Below are 20,877 nucleotides of genomic sequence, written 5' to 3' on the forward strand. Positions count from 1 at the left end.
AAACTTTAAATTGCATAAAGTTCAACATCTGCGTTGAAATTCTGGTTATCATTTGCTAATAGTTCTTCAAGTAGTTTACATTCATGGTTTTATTATGAAGTCTGTTTACGCAGCAGTTCCATTTCCTCTCCTCACGTTCTGTTTTTATGAAACTCTATTAAGCACATGGCAAGAATGCAACAAACGAACAAATGAGGTTTATAGAAAAATTCAACTCTTACATAAAAAACAATCCGGGGAAACAAATACATGGAAAAATCCAAATGTATTTGAATTATTTTGAGAACCTTTATGTTGAGACTCCTCATGTTCTCAACCCGTAAAGATGTTTATTCTGTACCCAGAATGCATCGCTGCAGTTCAACAGTAAGTGGTTTAAAATTTGCTGCTTCCTGGTAAATTAGGCTAAATTAGCAACAGTTAGCAAAACTCATTAATTGTAAAACTGAAACCCTGGGTGAAAGGTCTGCTCTAAGGAATGACTTCCTGAAACACAAAGCAGACAGGAAGAAGAGTAAAGGTTAAATTTGGCTCTATTGAAGGAGAAATGTTTCAACATGGCTGAAATTAGTGCTTTTTGTAGCATTAGCTTTTTATAGCTATGTTAGCATAGTGCTTTTTATGATCAGACTTATTGAAATAAACTTGTTAGTTTGTTGTGTTTTCATTGGAGTGTTATCCAGAGCCGATCCTCTCAGCGGCTAAATATCTGAAGTGATGATGATGATGATGATTTTAATGTTGTTGATGATGATGATGATGATGATTTTAATGTTGTTGATGATGATGACGATGATGACGGCTGTATTTTTGCAGCTGTTCTTTGAGCGCCTGGTGAAGAGGAAGTGGCTGACCAACGCGGAGCCGTACGATCAGATCGAAGCCGCCATCAAGGAGGATTTTAAGAAATATCGCAGGATGGATAATCCTCCCTATCAGGTAGCACGGTTGCTATGGTTACGGGTTTTTCATTGTAGTTTAGTTTTATTTTGTTGTGACTTTTTGTTTGTTTAATCCAGTTAGTTAGAATTAGTTTTTAGAGTGTATTTGCTAGTTTTATCAGTTGCTATTAGTTAAATGTTGTTTAGTTTTTGTGTTTAGAACGTAGTTTTAGTTTTTTCATAATTTGGTTATTTTTAAGGTGCAGAATTCAAAAAGGTAATTTGGGTAAATAACAGAAAAAACATTTTCAAAGTATTGATCCAGTTATTGTTGAACAACCATCTGACTCTGGAGTTTTTGCCGTTGCCATTTTGTGTGCTAGCGTAGCATAGCCGCCAGAAGGAGAACGGAGCGCCGTAATTTACCGACACCCGACGTAAACCGCCTGTGTGGGAAACAAATTTATTTCACATCAATTCAAAAGGCTGAAGAATAAATTCATAAACACAGAAACTATGGATATTATATCTATAATGACAATATGTTTTAGTTGCTATAAACACACAGCATTTATAAAACTAATTAAAAGTTAGTTACTTTTATAAGCTAACCTTTAGTTTATTCTGTGCCCAGAATAATCATCATCAGCTGCACCTGTTATCATTTTCTCCCATTAATTACAGTTTTTATTCATTTCAGTTGCTTTCAAAATTTCAGTTTTTGTTGCTTTGTTTGTTTTATTTAACTGTAATAACCTCGGTATGAGAGGTGCTGCTGCAGCGCCCCCTGCAGGCTGGAGCTGCTACATTCAGCTACGCTGTTTGTCCCTCAGCTGCTGGTGGCTGAAGTCCACCGGCGGGTGGTGATGGAGTACCTCCGCTCCGTCATGAGGGGCCGGATCATCTGCACCTCCATGAAGATGAGGAAGAGGATGGCCGGCCGGCTCCGAGACGAAGGGAGGCAGATCAAAGCGCTCTTCAAAGACCTGGTGAGTCCAGAATTAAGATCTGAGCATCTTCTGGTCTTTGAAACCTGACGTAGCTACACCCAGGAGAGAAAGCAGGGTTGCCAGATCTGACCATTTCCAGCTCAACAACATAAAGTCCAAAACCCAAACCTCAACATTCAGCTTAGCTCCAGAAAGTCATTTCAGTACCGTATATTTAAAACCTTATGTCCCATCGACTGCGTTCAGACTTGTGATGATAATTCACATTTTTGGTTTATTATATTCTGACCAGAACCAGATGACATTGAGACTCCAACCGACTCTTTACACTCAATGAGAGTTGAATGTTTTGTGGCAACATTACCTTTTACATCATGATGTTGGGATTTCTGTTTTACATTATTACCACATAGTGACACGTGACAAATCACTGATGATGTCACATTTGGCAGGTTCTAGAAATTTCAAAATAAACTAAATAATAAGTGCAGCAACGCAGCATTTTATTAAAAATTTGTGCATTTCTGCCACATGACCAAGATTTTTAAAGAATTTTTCTCTAAAACTTTTCTAAAAACCCAACAAATGTTGTGAAAAGCAGCTCAAATTTAAATATCCCACCCAAAGCAACCCAATCTGGCAGCGCTGAAACAAACTAGCCGTCTCCCTGAACTGTGGCGCCCTCTGGTGGATCAAAACAGTGAGAAATGTCAGCTTCTTTTTATGGACCATTCCAATCACGTCTCAGAACTCAAAAGAACCTGAGCAGGAAGTGTCCAGATGAGTGTGTCAGTGTGCGGTCTGTGTGTGTCTCAGGAGTCTCCGTCCAGCTGGTTGGACGGCGCGCTGTCCCACATCTCAGAGCTCATCCAGCTGGAGGACGTCCCGTCCATCCAGATGGAGGTGGGAGTCCTGGTCAGAGAGTTTCCAGACGTCAGGTACATGAACCGTTCCTCCAGCCGAGGCTTTCATTCGAGACTAGACCAGCTGCCAGTTATTTTACATGCAGTTGTTCATTACGGCAACAATTAGGAATACAGAAGCAACCAAGACATGAAAATGACCCCATGTTCAGCCTGTTACCTCCGTTCTGCTTCCAAAGTGATTTATTTTGAACTGCAGAGTTAAAATCTGCTGATGTAAAATAATATTTAACTTAATGTGAAAAGGTTCTGCAGATCAGCTCCTTCCAACGAATCTTCCTCAGGGAAACAAAACCTGTCAGGATTTTCTGGCTCAGTTGCCTCTGAACAGTCAGAAGGTTTCTGTGTTTTCAGGTTTTAGCATCACATAATAACATGGAGAATAATTCTGATTTCCATTCAAATCTGTTCTGAGCCTTGATTTTCCATCAGCAGCTAAAGAGAAGCTCACTGACAAACTGAATCACTCAGTTCCTCCAGTTTTTAAACTTCTGAGAAATGTTCCCTAATTTCAAACTTTGACTGATGTGGAACTCGTAGTCCCAGATCAACATCAAGGAAGTTACCAATTAATTAACTCTTTTTTCCTCTATATCTACATTTTCCAGGGTTTTAAAGCTGCAGTAACTTTTCTAAAAAATATTTTCTACATATCTGATGAAACTGTCGGCATGTCGTGACAGTTTGTTATGAGACAGATAATTTGTGAAAAGATCGGTCTCCTCTCTGTTCTCCCAGTTCTAATTAGAAACAACCAATCAGAGGCAGGAGGCAGGCTTTAGCGCTGCCAATCAAACTCTGTGTGGTGTTACTCATCCCCTGCATATTTCTCTCTTTGTCTCTGCTATGCTTAGCTAGTTAGCATGATGGTAGATAAATGGTTTCTCTGGAATGGTGAATTGTTTCTCCATCATTAGCACATTTAAGTACATGAGGTTGATTAACAGCGCTAAGCCCCTCCTCCTCGCTCTGATTGGTTGTTTTGGTTCATTTTGCCAGATGGCAGCAGCAGGACTTCCATGTTTCACAGATTATCTGTCTCATGTTAAACTGTCACAACATAGTGACAGTTTTAGTAAATATGTAAAAAATAATTTCCTCTATTAAAGTTATAGAGAGACATTGTGATTTTTTTAATGAGAAAAAAAATATCACAATATTGTTTGCAAATATTTCTAAAGTTGAGCCAAAAATCTGCGATTTTGGTTGCTAAAAATCCCAGATGTGAGACAGAGGAGGTGCTGGTTGTCTCTGTTTGGGTTTTTACCAGGAAGCGTCGGCGGTTCTGGTGTCAGAAGAATCTTTCTGCTGTTTGATTCTCCTCTCTTCGCTCCGCCTTCAGGAAGAAGCACGTGTCGGCCATCTTGAACATCCGCGGGATGACCCGGCAGGCGGAGCGCCAGGAGATCCTGAACATTGTCAAAGACATCGAGAGCGACGGCGGACCGGGCCCGCTGTCCCGGGACCGGGCCCTGTTCGCCGAGGTTCCGGTCACCTCGGAGGTCCACTGCCTGAACGTGGGCCTGAGCCGGATCGCCCTGACCGCCTCGTCCTGCGTCAGCGCGCTCAGACCGCGCCGCCGTAAAACCAGAACCGCCACGCAGGAGAACCCGGACGATGCTCTGTAACCGGGCTCAGAACCAGCAGAACTCTCTCACTTTTATTATCAACTCCAATCTGCTGGTCCAGATGGTCAGAACCGGATCTGGAGTTAATGCTGCTTCTGGACCCCGGTCCTGTTCTGGTTCTGACTGAAATGGAAATGGACGTTTTGTTTCCCAAAGCCTCCGAGGTTCTGACCCAGACCGGACCAGATCGGACCTCCTTCAGGATCAGAACTAACCCGACCCGGTTAACAATGAAAACCAGAGGCTGGTTCTGGTTTGAACTGGAAACCAGAATCATTGCCAGTAGAACCAGTTGGACCCATTGGTCCTCCTGCAGAACCTCTGAAAAAGAAGCACTTTATCTGGAACCAGAACCAGGAGAACGGATCTCTGTGGTACCAGTCCGGCTAAGATGGACTCAGAATCTGGATCGGGTCGGTGTTGGAGAACCCGGTGCCGGACCAGTCAGATAAAATCACAGGGGTTTCACCAGAACGGCGGGATCCAAACAGGAATTCCTGTTTGGATCCGGTTCGATTCAAACAGGAAGTGACGGAGTTTTAGCGCCAGACTAATAAAAACATTTAGTTACGACAATAAAGTTTCTTCAGATTATTACAACGTTAATGTTGTTCGGCTTTATCCTCATAATTTATGTTTTTTCTTAGCCTGGTCGCAGTAATCCGTCATTTTAGAAAACTATTGAGTAGATTTTTTTTTTCTCTCAATTTTATCTCCTTTAGTTCCGACCCCTGACCTCTGACTCCTGACCCTAACACACAAACATAATCGCCAAAATGTCTTTTAGTCAAATATTAATGAAAAAAATCAACGATGCAGCTAACAAGCAGTAGTGGGCACATTTCCGCTAATGTGCTAATAGCGGAGCTAATTTTTGGCACTTTTGCTAGCTTGGACACATTTAGCTTCCCCTTAATCACATTTTCCAGATCAATTCTAAAGAGCTAATTTTTTGATTTAGAAACATTCAGTTGAATAATTTCAACATCTGTGTGGAAGTTTTGGTTATCAAATTCTTCAGCAGTTAGGTGAAGATATTCATGCTTTTATTTTGAAGTCTGTTTACACGAACAAAATAAAACATGGATATAAAAACATGTTTTAGAACAAGTATGTAAATTATAATGTTGGTGTTTGTAGCCTTTCAAGGGAAGATATTTGAATTGAAATTAGCACTTTGGTATTAGCTCATGCTAAGTAATATGTTAGCACAGCGCATTAGCTTCTGCTAAGTACTGTGTTGGTGAAACGATTCAGCAGAACTGCTGATTATTATTGGAATCTTACGCTTAGTCCAGCTAGCGTAGTAGTTAGTGGTGCCCATCACTGGTAGCTAGCCAGCATTTTATTTTAGCATCAAGAACATTTAGGCTAGCGCTGTTGGACACGATACAAACATTTCAGCTTTTAGTCGACGATTCATCTCCCTCAGTCAGGTGAATTTAGAGTCAGAGCGCCACCTGGCACGTTAGCACGAGCTATTGTTATGTTAGCATGAACTACTGTTATGTTAGCATGAACTACTGCTACTGCAACATTAGCATGCAATGCTCATATTCTTTGACTTTTGTCCCATTCTCATTTTGGCTTAGTTTTAATGACCTTTTGTCCTTTTTCGTGTCTATAAAACAAATTTGTCTAATAAGCGATTTACAAATTCACATCTTAATCCAGAGGGTTTTAATATTATTTCCAATTATTGCTAATAAAATGTGATTAACATTACATCCTCTGCTGGCCGCCCGGAGCTTTGTCCCGTTTGGTTGATGATCCCAGGAAACCTCCAGAAACTGGAGCGTCGGAGTTTTCCTGAAGCTCACAAGAAAAGAAAATGAAAAGTTGAATCTAATCAAAGGTACTTGATGTTGAGTTTCTGTATTTAAAACATTAATTCTAGTGTTGAAGCTTCTGGGTGCGACGATGAGGTTTATTATGTGTTTTATTCTTTCAGCTGTTTGATTCTTGACTTCTGTTCGATTTAGATGCAGAGAAATGAAAATAACATTTTAAATTTAAACGATTTAGGAGATTTTCATGTTTTTACTGTCGAGCTGAAACCTTTCAGAAAGACTGAGCAGCTTCTAGTTTCATCAATATTTCTGTTCTGAGACTGAATTCAGATTAACGGTAAATTTCTCTGCTGCTATTACTTATAAGATTAACAAGACAATAAAATCAGATTAAATCATGCTGTGTTTTATTTACCTCGTGTACAGATCTGGTGTAAAATTATTGATTTTAATTTTTAATTAATGCTGAAATGTTTGCCTAATATAAACATTCAAAATTCAGAATAACTAAAAATTAGAATAAAATTTTCAAACTGAAATTAAAGAAACTTTTTTTTTTCACTTTGAAAATTTGTAATAATTATACTGAAAAAATGTTTGAAAAACAAAACTACTTTTAAAATAGTTTTAATTTTTGTAATTCAAAGGTTTCTTCAGTTGCAGATTTTTTTTCTGCCTCAAACCGTTGACTCTGTTTGTCACAGGGACGACTGACAGTATGGAGACAACTGGAGCCATAAAGTTTGTTCAAAAATAATAAAAATAATGAAATGTTGAGACTGAAAGGAAATTTTGAAATTGAAAAATACATTTTAAGCAAAAATAATTGCAAAATTCAAAAGCAATTTTGAAATAACCTACTTTTCAAATAGATTTATGTTTTAAAAAATCAAGGGTTTTCTCAGTTTAAAAACTAGTTTTTAGTCTTTGATAATTTTTTTCAGCATCTTTTATTTTCAAATGGAAAAAAAGAAAAAACTTTATGGCTTCGATTTGGTTCCATATTGTCAGTCATGATTCTCCTCCTTCTGTCCTCGAGGAGCCAAGCAGGCCCAGAAGTCTGAAACTAAGCCATCTAGAAATGTATGGAGCTACTTTGGAACCATAAACTTTGTTCAAAAACAAAAAAAATAAACTGAAAATAGTTTTGAAAGTGAAAAAAAATTCAAAACTACTTTTCAGATTCAAGTATTGTCTTCCAGTTTCAAACATATTTTTTCAACTTTTAAGTAATTTCTCAGTTCAAAATTTCCCAGTGTCATTTTTTTCCTTTTGAACAAACTTTATGACCCCAATTTAGCTCCGTAGGAAGTAAAACTGCAACAGAATGGAAGCCCAATCCGCAGAATATAAAAATATGGACCAAAAGAAAGGCAGCGTGTCTAATGATGTCAGATCAGTGTTGATAGTTGCACAATTAAATCGATTAATAATGACAGCATGGAAATCAATAGCTAATATGTTAGATATTTCTCTTACCGCTCCTCTGTCGCTGCCAGAAGCCAGGCTGACGTCTAAACTGTCGTGCGTCGTCATGGCTACAGCGCTGCTGGAAAGGGTGAATGTGATTGGCTGAAACAAGGAAGCTATCTGATTGGTTACTCATCACCCAATGAGATAGACCAATTATTAAAAAAGACATTTGTGGATTGACAAACAGGATAGTCTCAAAATTCACACACAAATGCAGCGAAACTCACAGGCCAGAAGCAGCTGGTAAATCAAGATTCATTTGTGTTTGCATCAAAAATACAAGTGTGAATCTCGTCCAGTGCATTTGTGAATTATGAGACCGTTTTAGCTCCATAAAGATTCATATTTTATGGTTTTAAGATTTATGAGTAAAGAACAAAAAGCCAGATTGACATTTTGATGCAGTTTATTGAGTTTTCCATCAGCAGGAAGTAGAAATGTTTCAGGAGTGTTAGTGGGAAGTTTCCTCCTACAGAGAATAAAATATAACCAGCAGCTTTAATTAGAATGAAAGCAAAATAAAAACAGAGGGATCATGGGAACTGTAGTCTTACAATAGTTATTCCTCCAGATTTTATTCCTAAATCTAAATTTCAGTCACTATTTGTCCTCTAAGACCCTTTGGGCTTTATCCACTTTAATGTAACTTGTACATTTTATAAGTGCGCTACACAACTTGAGAAATTGTTAGAAATCCATTATTTGTCAGATAATTGCTTTATTTTGGCGGAAGATCAGGGTGGGGTTACATCCTGTCATCATTTACCAAAATAAGAGACAAAAACAAAAATGAAATAGCACCAGCATTATTTTCAAGGCTAAATAAATACTCCAATGAAATTTACAGAAAACTTATAAAACAGTTGAGATCAAACATATTTACAGGGCACTAACGAATCCAACAGAACCAGAACCAGAACCAGAAAACTGAACCAGGACCAGAACTGGAACCAAAACAGACAAAAACCCAAAAACCAGATTTAAAGCAACAGGAACGCAGGCGGAACACAACGAGCGCCACTTCCTACTTCTAAAACGGTTCTGGTCCTGGTTCTGAAGTGGTTCTGGTTGTTCTGATTCTAAAACATTTCTGTTCTAGAGCGGTTCTGGTTCTGAAGCAGTTCTGGTTCCAGTTTTTTCTTGTTTTGGACCTCAGATCTTTTCTGCTGCATAGCGTTCTGAACTTGATTCTTTTGTTTTACTCTGAAAATCCTGAACACAAACAAACAGGAAGTTGTTTCTATTGGATCAAAAACATTAAAGCGGATCAAAGATATGAAAAAATATTCACAGCTTTCCACGCAGTTCTCAACAAAACAAAAAACAGCGACTTGTTTTCCATTGCTACCTCCCAGCCAACCAATCAGAGTGGTCGCTGCTGCCGCTAGGGGCGGGGCTTATTTTGCCTGACAGGAGGAGAGAAAGGTCGCAGCAGCCAATGGGCTGCCAGGGTCGGGCGTCAGGCTCCGCCCAGATGATGAACATAAATACACACCATGCAACGACACAACTAGCTTGTGAAAGGAAGGTTAGCATGTCTAAAGCTAAGACCTGAACTTTGACCCCAGATCCCAGAGGAGCTGAAAAGGAGGAAGTTCAGACCATCTCTTCCCTCCATCGTGTTAGCCAATGAGAGATCTTTGGCAAACAAAATGGATGAAGTTCAAACTCCAGCCAGAGTTTCAACTGACTTTAGGGTTGAATCCCCTACTCCAGCATCTCTCTCACCAAACAGCCAGGCAGAGACATAGAGAGGAGCAGCAAAAGCAAAAGAGGTGAATTAGCATTGCTAGCTAACAACTGATGATGTCACCCAGGATATGTTCCTGTGGAATATCATCTCTGCTGCCTGCGTATTAGCAAGTTAGCGTGTCACACAGCAGCAGTCTTCAGTCAGATCCCTCTGCAGAATCGTTGGAACCCTGACTGCTACTGGAGATCCTTCCTGCCTGCAGCATCGCCTTCAACACCAACTCTGAAGAAACTGGGATGATCTGAGTTACATTTCATTTCTCTATGGGATCAATAAAGAATTTTGAATTAAAATGAATTGAATGAACAAAATATGAGGATAAAACCCAGAAAAACATTTAAGCTGAATTGTGTTAAACAGGAAATGATTTGGCAACATTTAAAAAACTTTAAACTCTGTTTTTAGCTGGAACTGTCAGATCTGTGAACTTTTAAAGCTCCAGAAGTTCCTGAGTTTCTGTTTCTGGCTATGAAGTGAACTTTAGAGAAGGATCTGGTTCTGATCCGGTTTAACACCTGATGAGGGAAAACTGAGAGAAAGGAGGACCTGAAATCATTAAAGCTGTTGATTTTGTTTTGCTTATGTTACTTTTTAACCTTTAATCTGATTAAATTCGACTGTTTCCTTGATTTCAACTCTATAATTAGGACTGTCAGCATCCTACTGTATTTATTCTCTAAATTGTTTTGGTAAAATCCGTCTGCAGGAAGTCAGCACAAGCGCGGCCATTTTAGAGGTTAAAACTAAATATCTTCCCATTTTCCAGTCGCCATGTTGGTGACGGACCCACCGCGCTCCCAGTCGCTCCTGATCAGCGTTTCGGCAGCCGGGATCGTCACAGTTTCTCCTCTTCAAAATAAAAGCCTCATCCTGCGCCCCGCCTCGGTCTTTAAGGCGCCAGTCTCTCCAGCGCCGCCCTGCTGCGCCTCACATGCGGATGCAGACGCTGCACTGGGCGACGTGCGCCCTCTGCTGGTCGGAGTCGGTCAGCGCGCCCTCGGTGCCGCTCTGGGTGGTCAGCCAGAAGCTGTAGATGTTGGCGAAGAAGTGGCAGGTTCCCCGCGCGCCCTGGCACTCCACGAAGGGCTGGGCTTTGAACTGAGACAGGCAGCTGCCCGGCGACATCAGAGAGAGTCCGCCGCCCTCATCACCGCCACCTGAAAACTTCACACACACACACACACACACACACACACACACACAAAGAGAGGACAGAATGAAATCATCCTGGTTTTAGTTCATATTTAGGCAAAAAACAGTTTTAAAATCGTTTCCTCTATTAAGTGAACAGCTGAACTTCGAAACTTTGAACTGTGCCTTTAAATGTGTCTTCATGTTTTAATTTCATGAATCCTCCAGATTTCCTCCCAGACCGGAGACCGCTCCAAAAGCAGAAAGTGGCATTCTGGGTAAATACAACCAAAGCTAACGTGCTAGCCTAGCGCTAGCCGGAGAATTAGCTCATTGCTTTTAGCCAAAGACTAAAGAGAAATCCTCCAACCGCTAAAATCTGACGCCTCCATCTTGTTTCCATCTGGTGAAACAGGAAGTTGCTCTCAGTGTCTTCAGAGGTTTTTTGTTTTGCTTCCTTCAGTGGTTCTTGGTGCAGCGCCCCCACAGGCCAGGAGGGGAACAGGTTGGTTTGACTCCTGAAAGAACCAAAGCAGCTGGAGGTGGAGCAAATGTTCTGGTTCCAGTAGTACCGGGTCGACCAAGGAAATCAGCCTAATAATAACATTTCCTTTAACTAGATCCATTCTACAGAGCCATCAGCCATCTTCCATGCCGGTGGACAGCGTCCCTCCTCCCCACACATGAAGCTGTTGCTGAACTGCGGCGCTCCATCAGTGACAGACTGCTAAATGGACTAAGCAGCTTTTCACAGATCCTTCCTGTTACACTCCTAGCATTCTCACCAAGTATTCCCACAGATGATATCTGCATGACTTCAGTGTGAATCTTCATCAACATTTCTTTCCTCTACATGTATAATCTGTCCTTTTTCTGTTCTGTTGCTTCGTTTGATTTTATATTGAACTCCAGTAAAACATCTTTGAGTACCAAGAAAAGCACTATATTAAAAAAATGTATTATTATGATTATGATTATTATCATTATTATTATCATTAACATCTGCCTATTTTAGCTGAGTCATTGGATGAGAACCAGCGGACACCCTGGTCTTGTTACCACGACAACACAGAGACACAAAGAACAAACAACCAGAGGGTGACCGGTGAACCTCTCTGCCATGTTTTTACCCAGCATGCCTCACCATGATGAAGGAGTATCCGGTCCACAGGCGGCTCCAGTTGGGGGGACAGCTTGGTGGCTCTCTGGAGTTGGGGTCATGCATGGCCACTGCAGCAGAGGGCGCCTCACACACCACGCAGCGACTGATGTACTCCTTGATGGTATCTCCTCTGAATGGATGGTCTGGATGCAGCTTCATCGTTGACAGCCAATAGGATTTGTCGTTTCGATTGGCGTATTTGCACTTTTTGGTCTCGCAGACGGAAAACGGCAAGGTGGAGAACACGGGAATGCAGGAGCCGGCCTGACCTGGGAACATGCAGGAGAATCGGATCACAGCGCTACAGCATGGCCACGCTGATTTCTGCACCAAAACTGCTTCTCCTCCATGTGGGGAAAAGTTTACCAGGATGTAATGGCACTGAGGAGGAACCTGCTGGGATGAAGACCTGTAGAGTATCTAAATACATCTCCTTACCCAGATCCTGGGAGTACGCCTTCTCCTGGCCTTCCAGGTACAGCAGGCTGTATCCAGTCCAAAGTGGATGCATATTTGGCGGACATGTTGGTTCATTTTTTGATTGGCTGTGTTTCACCAACAGGAACCCTGGTTTCATGCCTCCGGTCGGCCCAGGTGGACCTGGGTCACCAGGGGGACCCGGATCACCTGCGATACACAGAGAGCATGGCAGGTGATAAAGCCGAGCACCGATTGGTCAGGTTGTGTTTGGGCAACACCTTAAGGACCTGTGAGCAGCAGAATGTGTTAGGACTTTGAAGAAGTTAAAGATTATGAATGTAAACAACAAGCCTTCCAATATAAGGAGCAATATTACTGCCAAAAATAAGACTATTCACCCAAAGCGCAGAAGGCTGTTTCCATTTCCTACTGATCTGATTAAAGATCAGCAGGAAATGAGCAACCAGCACTGACAAATGAGAAGAAGAGTACTATCTAGCATTAGAATCAGAGAGGCTAATGACTAGCATGACTAGTTTGGCAACCCACTGGATTGCCTGCTTCCTCTGCTGCCCATTAGCATGGAAAGGCTAACAACTAGCATGCCTTGTCATACACGACTCAAGCATTTTCCTTTAAAGAAACCTTTATCAAGAAAAATGGTGGAGTACTCAGAGAGAAACCAGGCAAACCCCAGGCCAGGAACCGAACCCATGAGTGCTACCCATCGCTCCGCTGTGCACCGCCTCAAAAACGTGTTGCCCAGGCGTAAAACAAGTAATCAGATACCCCACAGTGATGATACTGGCCCCTAACTGAAGGTGAGACGTCTTACCCTTTTCTCCCAGAACTCCGTTCTCTCCAGGCTGGCCTGGCTCTCCCATCTGTCCCAGGGAACCTTCTTGCCCCTGGGGTCCCATTGCTCCATCAGCCCCAGGATCCCCCTTCATCCCTGAAGCACATTGTCAACCATCAGGAAAATCAGATCAGATCCAAACTAGCCTTTCAAACCGAGTTCCTCACCATTCCTACCTAAGAGGCCAATTTCTCCCCTCTGGCCCCGATCTCCGCTAGCTCCAGGAGGGCCAGGTGGCCCGTTAGGGCCCCTAACCGGTGAGCAGGGAGGGCCATTCGATAAGATTCGGCCCTTCTGCCCTTTTGGACCGTCTAATCCATTGAATCCAGGCCTTCCTTTGGGCCCTGGGCAACCTGGGTGACCCCTCGGACCCTGTTCTCCAGGTATGCCCAGCAAACCCGACTCGCCTCTCATACCTGATCAGACAAACACACATTTATTAGTCGGCTTTAACCAATCAGAGTGAACCATAATTTTTGGTTTACCCTGACTGTAAGACCAGTCCATCTGAGATCAGCTAGCATGCCAGCTAACATCAAGAAAACACAGCTGAAAGTCTGAAACAATTTGGCACATTGTCACTTGACACGCTATTGGCTGTTGTTTGTGAAGCAGCCAATCAAAGAGTGCCGTTTGTTTTCCTTGGTGCTGATTGGCTGTACCTGCAACACTGAAACTCACAGAACTTCTGCTGAAACTCCCAGAAGAACCAACCTGGACTGGTTAGAGGTTTGGGGTTCTTAGCTGAAGGGGTTTAGGGCAGCATAGTGGAATCAGTCGTTTGTTGTCTGGAGATGTTGATTAGTCAACCTGAAAGTTCAACTTGATCCTCACAAAACAGACGAACTGAGAACCATCAGAATTTAACTTCACCTTAAAACCTGTGAAACCTCAGATTTCCCCCAGTTTTCCCTACAGTGTCTCCATTCAGCTTCATAAGAACCAGCACCAGAACCTCAGTGCCGACGGTGGAAGCAGTCTGACCTTTGGGCCCTTGGTTTCCAGGGTTGCCTGGTGGTCCGGGTGGCCCCTGATATCCATGGCGTCCTTTTGGCCCTGAGCACCCTGGATCACCAGTGTCTCCTTTGTCCCCACAGTTTGGTGTATTTGGACCAGGATCTCCCATTTCACCAGGACAACCTGCAAGGTCAGCGCCAGGCGACTGTCGGATTAGATTCAGACTGAAATTCCTTCAAGAGGAAAAGTTAAAAGTCACGCTATCACTGACCTGGATCTCCATCTGGGCCCCTATCACCAGGATCCCCACATAGCCCTGGTTTTGGGTTTTTACAGTCGCCTCCAGGTGGACCTGGCGGTCCACTATCACCTGGAGGCCCTGTAAGACGAACACACAGGTGAATTGTTTACGGTCAGATTTGGTTTGACGCAGCATGAATTCATTTGTTTTAAGAGTCGTTGCAGACCCTGGGGTCCTGTTGGGCCTTTCGGTCCTGGTGGGCCATTCTTGGGTGGACAAGTGGGACCTGGTGGACCTGGAGGACCTGGAAGACCTTTAGGGCCTGGAGGGCCTTTTTCACTTTTACTGATGTCCGGACATACACCTGAGGATGACCAGCATTCAGAGGAAGTTATGAGAAACCACAGAAAGTCCAGTAGCTAAATGAGAGCATGACTTCAATAACAAGCAACCTGTAATAACATGCAGCCCAGTGGTAAACTGAGGCTTCTGTAATGTTAAGGTTAATAGAAATCTTACATAGTTCAAGACAGGACACAAATATATTAAAAGAAAACCTTTATTTACTATTGCATAGCATTGGTGACAGCTATGGATTTCATATTCTTGTTTCTGAAAGAAATACACTAGTATTTTCCTTTACTTTAATATTTAAATAATATAAAGGGTAAAAGTAGCTATTAGGTAATTTGCTTACTTAGTAATTAAAACTGTATTATTTGTAAATCGACTAAGATAAGTATTAGTGTGACGTAAGATGCACTGTGTGTTTTATTTGGCTTTGCCCTTTGATTGGTCACTGAGACAGTCAGTGACCAATCTGACTCGTGACTCGTGATTGGTTGAGAGGAGAGAAGGAGGGAGGAAGAAGGAGAGGAGAACCGTGATGGTGGCGACCGGAGGGAAGACGAGCGGACAAGAAGTGAAGAAAAACAGAGAAAACCGGACAAAGCCGGACGGGAGAGGACGGAATTCAGGAGAAGTTGGAGGAGTTTGGTCGACGCGAGAGGAGACAGGCGGAAGTAGACGAGCTTTGAGCTGAGCTAAGTGAGCTAGCTAGCTTCTTCAGCCCCACGTTTCTGCTGCGTTTAAGGGAAGTCCGGAGAAGAGGACGAGTGAATTTCAACGCTCTCAATGTTTTTTCCTCTGGGATTTCAACTCCTCGCTTCTTTCTAACAGGCCTGCAACGTTTTTCCCTCTCCTGAAGGTCGTGAGTAACAAACCGACTGGGTTACATTTGTTTCGGACTGTATATTGATATAAGTGGACATTTCTTGTGTCCTGGTTCGGGGAAAAAGGTGGCCATTAATATTATATTTGTATGGAGCTAAAACTGTCTCATAATTATAAATGCACAGACCAAGATTCACAAATGCACATAATAAGCACCTTCACCGGGTCACACAGCACATCTGGTGACACTATGCAAGAGAAAAATTGTACTGATTAATCCACAAAAATGTATATTGCAATATACAGTATCTTTAAAAAAACTGAAGTAATGATTGTCTCAAATTCATATATATACTTAAACAAATCCAGTTTTGAGACTGAGATAATCCAGTGCAGATTACATGCTTGCTGTTTAGACATGGCTTTCAAATATAAGCCATGTGTAATCAATATTAGTCCGTCAATATTGATCTGTCAATATTGATATTGACAGATTAATATGCTACACTTCAAAATAACAGTGCCGGTGCAGTCTTGTAAAGAAAGTCTTTACCTTGTAATTTAGAATGTTGAAAGTTTTTTTTAAATACTATGAAATATAAACTGTAACATATTCATATTTATTATGCATTGATGGTGGTTCTGGTTAGTGGGGTTAAACTAACACCCACCAGCGCAGCTCACATGTAAGGTTAGAGGTTACGTTCTGTTGTCTTGGTTACCATTAAAAATAACCGAGGCGTTCACGTGTAAAGTATTAGACAAGAACCCGAATAGATTACATAAACAATGTATGAATTATCATCTACCAGGTTTCTGCATTTATATTTTTTTTTCTCAGTGTGAGCTGGCTGGTTATCTCAGACTCACCAGCTCCCCCTAGGAAAAAATTAAAGAAATGCACATCAAGGTGTATTTTGAAGATGGATACATATTTTAGCATGTTCAGCTTTGTATGATAAGTTAAGATAAAAATCACTTTGTGTTTCTCAAAAGTGTGAATTATTACATTGCTATAATTTATTTAAGGGTCAGGACTTTATAACAATTCATAATATAGAAAGACTATTATTATGGTGTGGAGAACAGATTCTGTGGCGATAATTGAGGCCAGAGCTGCTACCTGGGTTTGGGGCAACAAACCCAGGATGTTAAACAGTTACTTTAGACAAAAGCCTGATGCTAATAGCATGCAGAAGCGCTAGCATAGCTCGGTAGCACAACTTACTCACTTAGATCGCTAGCTTGTGATGATAGTTGCAAAGTTAAATCGATTAACATTAATAATGATAAACAGCTAAATACATCAGATAGATATTTCACTTGCCGCTCCTCTGCCGCTTCCAGAAGCCAGGCTGAGGTCTAAACTGTTGGTGCGTCGTCATGGCTACGGCGCTGTTGGAATGGGATAATGTGATTGGCTGAAACATAGGCTACCCCAATGTGGGGCTTCGTTCATATGATTGGGTGAAACAAGGAAGCTATCTGATTTTTTGCTGATCATCCAATCAGATAGACCATTTATTAAAAAAAGACATTTGTGGATTGAGAGTGAGGGGAGTCTCAAAATTCACACACAAATGCAGCAAAACTCACAGGCCAGAAACAGCTGATAAATCAAGATATATTTATGTTTGCATCAAAAATACAAGTGTGGATCTCGTTCAGTGCATTTGTGAATCTTTTGCATTTGTGAATTATGAGACAGTTTTAGCTCCATATATTTGTTCTGCCTTTTGTAAAGAGGTTTATGTTCTTTAGATCTTATTGAAGGGTCTTTCAACTATAAAGTTACAGTGGTGACTAAATAGTTGGATTTCCTGTCACTTTAGTTTAATAAAGTTAGGCTGAATCATTTTGCCTAAAATTCTAATGTTTCTCTGGGTCATATTTGTCATAAACTAGGTCGTTGGTGCCGCACACTGATCGGGATACTGGATTGATATCGAACCCAAGCACCCTCCATTTTAGTTTTCTCGCATAGAATGGTTAAAGGTGCTACAAACAAACATTTAACAGGCCTGTTAGTTTCAGTTTGAGCTGCTCTGAATCAGACGTAGCTTCAGTGTGGAGCTTAGCCTGGCGCACTACAACATTCAGGTCCGTTTGGTTACTTTCTGCTGGTTTTTAAAAGGCTTTACTACCAACACAACATCCAGCAAAATAGAACAATAAAAACACATCAGGATAATCCTTTACAGTGGTTAGCACTGCTAACTAAAGAGCTAACTGTGCAAATCATGATGATCTAACCATACATTAGTTCAGCTAACGCTAAAGCGCTAGTGTTCAGTTGAACTATATTCAAATGAAAGTTTACAAAACAGCCAACTAAAATGTATTTTTCTACGTTTTCCTTCTTAAAATGTGTCCAGTGTTCCTCACACCTTTGGACCCCATGGCGCCTGCCTGTCCACTCAGTCCGTCTAACCCATGAAGCCCTGGTGGCCCCGGAGCTCCTGAAGAAACAAAAATAAATTATTTAAAAAAGAAAACCAAACTGTGGCATCCATTTTTGTTTGGCCTTGGTGTGCCTCAGGGCTCTGTGTTTGGCCCACTGCTGATATTTTGCCTTCAGAACTCTGGTTGATACGAGCCAAATGGATTATTCTCACATAAATTAACTTTTTGTGAAAAAAATAATCTAGAGGGTCTGAAAAGTCACTAATATGGCGACAAAGTCCTGAAGTTGGCTACACCTTGTTTATCCCAACAATTAGTCCCCAATCTCTTGGCTCCGCCCACTTTGGAATTTTTCAGCATTCGTCTGAGGGCCGAGTTTTGCTTTCACCGGGCGGTTAGACTCACTGAGGCCTGGAGTTGGACTTTGTGGTTCCAACATTTTAAAGTCTTTAATCGTGGGAACTATCATCACTAAAAACAGCATCCATGTATTTTCATAACTTTATGTTTTCATCTTTGAAAGGTTTTGACCTCTGTTTCCTGGGTTACCATCCCTCCCCGGGGGACCGTCCACTCCATCTCGACCAGGAGGCCCTCGAAGCCCATGGTAACCTTTGGGCCCTGCAGGACCAGCCACACCTAAAGGAGACAACATCTCTGAGTCACCATGATCCCAGGTCTTCCTCCACTTCCATCACAGATTTAGGAAGGTCTTTGTACCTGGTTCACCAGGGCATCCTCGTAATCCTTTGTGTCCCTTGCATCCTCTCTGTCCTTGTGGCCCACAGAGGCCTTTGTGCCCACAATCTCCAGGAGGACCACAAGGGCCTGAGAGGCAACAAGCAGATCATTAATGAAATAGGTTTTTTTCTGTTTTCCTAAAGAACCAAACCATTTTAAAATAGATTGTCACCATCAGGGCCTTGGTTCCCAGGATGGCCCTTATCTCCAGGTGGACCAGGACCACCAAGGGCGTCTCCTTTATCACCTGAAACGCAGAAAGTCATGTTAAAACCAACCAATGTTGCTTAATTATGCAGGAGGACTAAAAAATAATCTCTGGTAAACTGAAGTAAGACTTTCTGAGTCATGGCGATGTAGTCAGCAGGTACCTCTAGGTCCACGACATCCTGGATTCCCAGGTTTCCCAGGGGGTCCCTGACATCCTGAGTCGCCCTGTAGCCACAACCAGAGGTCATTATGTTTTCTGACCATCAGACAGTTTTTATTTATGAACAAAACACAACAACATCTGTTTGCCTCTCCTGGGGCCTCTGGCAGGATCCTGAACTCCCTGATGGTGGATGAATGGACATCTCTAACAACTGTTTCTTGTTTTATTCCAGCCACTATAACACCAATTGGACCTCAGACCTCTATATTCTGTCTGACCCAACAGAACTCTGACCCAACAGAACTCTCAGTCAGTGACGGTCTCAGTTCTAGCTCTAGAAAACTCATCTCACCAGTTCTCCATTCAGCCCAGGAAATCCGAAGTATCCTTGATGTCCTTTGGTTCCTGGAGGTCCGGGCGGGCCTTGCTTACCCTGGGGCCCTCGGGGTCCCTGAGGTCCCCTACAACCTGGGGGTCCATTGGGGCCCGGATACCCAGTATTCCCTGTGCATCCAGCCTCACCTTTGTTTCCTGTGGAAAAGACAAAGTTGATACTAAAGAGATCAGAGCAGAGGATGAGACCCACACCCAGAGCTGGATGGAAATCTGACCGTTGCCATCTGGTTTCCATGGAGATGGCACCAAGCTACTCAAGCTTTTAAGCATCAAGTTAGTGGATCTGTCATGCTGCTTACAGAATTGTATCAGAGGGAAGCGAACAGTTCTTAGAGTCATCTGAACTGAGTGACCTGCTGACGGTTTCAGTCTTTTTCCACTGGACCTGGACAGAGGGGTCCGTATACAGCAGGGGTCTCCAACCGCAGTCCTTCAACTGTCCAGCACAACTGAATCAAATGATTGAACTACCTGTCACCAAGTTTGGTAAAGGCCAGGTGACTGTAACGCTTGGGTTGTGTTCAAGGGAGGAGAGGAGGCGGCATCCTCGTCAGGACGGTCAAAAACTCACAACCACACTGGTACTGGGAATTCCCCAGTGTTGTCCTTTAATAAACACGCTCTTCACCAACCTTACAAAGCCCGGTTGAACGGCTGCTATATTATCAGACATGAAAGTTGAGCAGAGTCCAGACAACCCGTAACATTACTGAAAAGTTGGGGAGTCTCGCTTCATGTGTCCATCTATATCACGTTTCTCCCACGCTCTCTACAGAGAAGCCGTGGCGCATACTTCTGACATCATTAGAAATACTAGAGTATCTTAAAGAGACACTACACAATTACGGCTGTTACATGACGCTGCATCTAAATCTGCAGGACAGTAGATCTTGAGGACTAGAGTTGGACGTTTCTGTCCTCTGTTATCTAAGACGGAACCAGAGTTTGACCAACATGGAGACTTTCACAGAGTCTCCGGTTTCTCTCACCTCGTGGTCCGGAGAATCCGGGATCGCCGGGGCATCCTCGTGGTCCTCTTGGGCCCTTTTCAGGTCTGGGGATGAGTTCTCCTGGAGGACCAGCACAACCTTTGTGACCTGCAGGAGGACACAAGTTGTCCATAATCTGTAGCAGGTTAGCAAAAACTGCAATCTGGATGAGGAACATGATCCTGGTATTGTATGGTTTAACCAGTAGTACTATAACCACCGCAGTACCTTTTGGTCCCTTTGGGCCTGCACAACCCTGAGCTCCATCTTGTCCTTTAGGCCCCCGCTCTCCGGGCTTGCCTGAGCCTCCAGGATTGCCCTTGTTTCCTGGAAAACCTGGCCTTCCTTCAAAGCCCTCCGGCCCAGTCAGACCTAAAGCAGGTTCTTAGTGAAGGACTTTGAACAGAAGAACATTCCTTCAGGCGTGTTTCTGGTAGGAACTCACCTTTCCCACCAGAGGGCCCCATTGAGCCAGTGTCCCCAACAGGGCCTTGGGGCCCCTTACATCCTTGTGTCCCTGGAGACCCCTGAACTCCAGGTTCTCCAATCTTGCCTTTTGGACCAATAGCTGAATGACCTTTATCCCCAACTTCACCTTTACAACCTAAAAAAATGAAGTTAGACTCACTGTTCAACA

The 20,877-nt window shown here is 42.6% G+C and overlaps 2 protein-coding genes across 2 annotated transcripts in view; one reads left to right on the forward strand and one right to left on the reverse strand.

Annotated features, from left to right (window-relative positions):
- Positions 1–6,571, forward strand: part of exoc3l2b (exocyst complex component 3-like 2b) — a 37,364-nt gene extending 30,793 nt beyond the window's left edge. Inside the window, exons 12-15 of the mRNA XM_032590942.1 lie at positions 817–939; positions 1,715–1,870; positions 2,648–2,769; positions 4,097–6,571. Of these exons, the coding sequence (XP_032446833.1) occupies positions 817–939; positions 1,715–1,870; positions 2,648–2,769; positions 4,097–4,382 (687 nt within the window). The 3' untranslated portion in view covers positions 4,383–6,571. The remainder of the gene's footprint in view (positions 1–816; positions 940–1,714; positions 1,871–2,647; positions 2,770–4,096) is intronic.
- Positions 6,572–8,033: 1,462 nt separating this feature from the next.
- Positions 8,034–20,877, reverse strand: part of col4a4 (collagen, type IV, alpha 4) — a 37,985-nt gene continuing 25,141 nt past the window's right edge. Inside the window, exons 31-47 of the mRNA XM_032545631.1 lie at positions 20,686–20,844; positions 20,469–20,612; positions 20,241–20,348; positions 19,208–19,386; positions 18,854–18,917; positions 18,655–18,729; positions 18,462–18,569; positions 18,273–18,380; positions 17,726–17,797; positions 14,392–14,529; positions 14,196–14,303; positions 13,952–14,107; positions 13,144–13,383; positions 12,947–13,063; positions 12,130–12,318; positions 11,674–11,960; positions 8,034–10,562 (exon numbers count right to left, since the gene is read on the reverse strand). Of these exons, the coding sequence (XP_032401522.1) occupies positions 10,326–10,562; positions 11,674–11,960; positions 12,130–12,318; positions 12,947–13,063; positions 13,144–13,383; positions 13,952–14,107; positions 14,196–14,303; positions 14,392–14,529; positions 17,726–17,797; positions 18,273–18,380; positions 18,462–18,569; positions 18,655–18,729; positions 18,854–18,917; positions 19,208–19,386; positions 20,241–20,348; positions 20,469–20,612; positions 20,686–20,844 (2,489 nt within the window). The 3' untranslated portion in view covers positions 8,034–10,325. The remainder of the gene's footprint in view (positions 10,563–11,673; positions 11,961–12,129; positions 12,319–12,946; positions 13,064–13,143; positions 13,384–13,951; positions 14,108–14,195; positions 14,304–14,391; positions 14,530–17,725; positions 17,798–18,272; positions 18,381–18,461; positions 18,570–18,654; positions 18,730–18,853; positions 18,918–19,207; positions 19,387–20,240; positions 20,349–20,468; positions 20,613–20,685; positions 20,845–20,877) is intronic.

Source organism: Xiphophorus hellerii, chromosome 18 (genome assembly GCF_003331165.1).
Source record: "Xiphophorus hellerii strain 12219 chromosome 18, Xiphophorus_hellerii-4.1, whole genome shotgun sequence".
Classification (NCBI taxonomy): domain Eukaryota; kingdom Metazoa; phylum Chordata; class Actinopteri; order Cyprinodontiformes; family Poeciliidae; genus Xiphophorus; species Xiphophorus hellerii.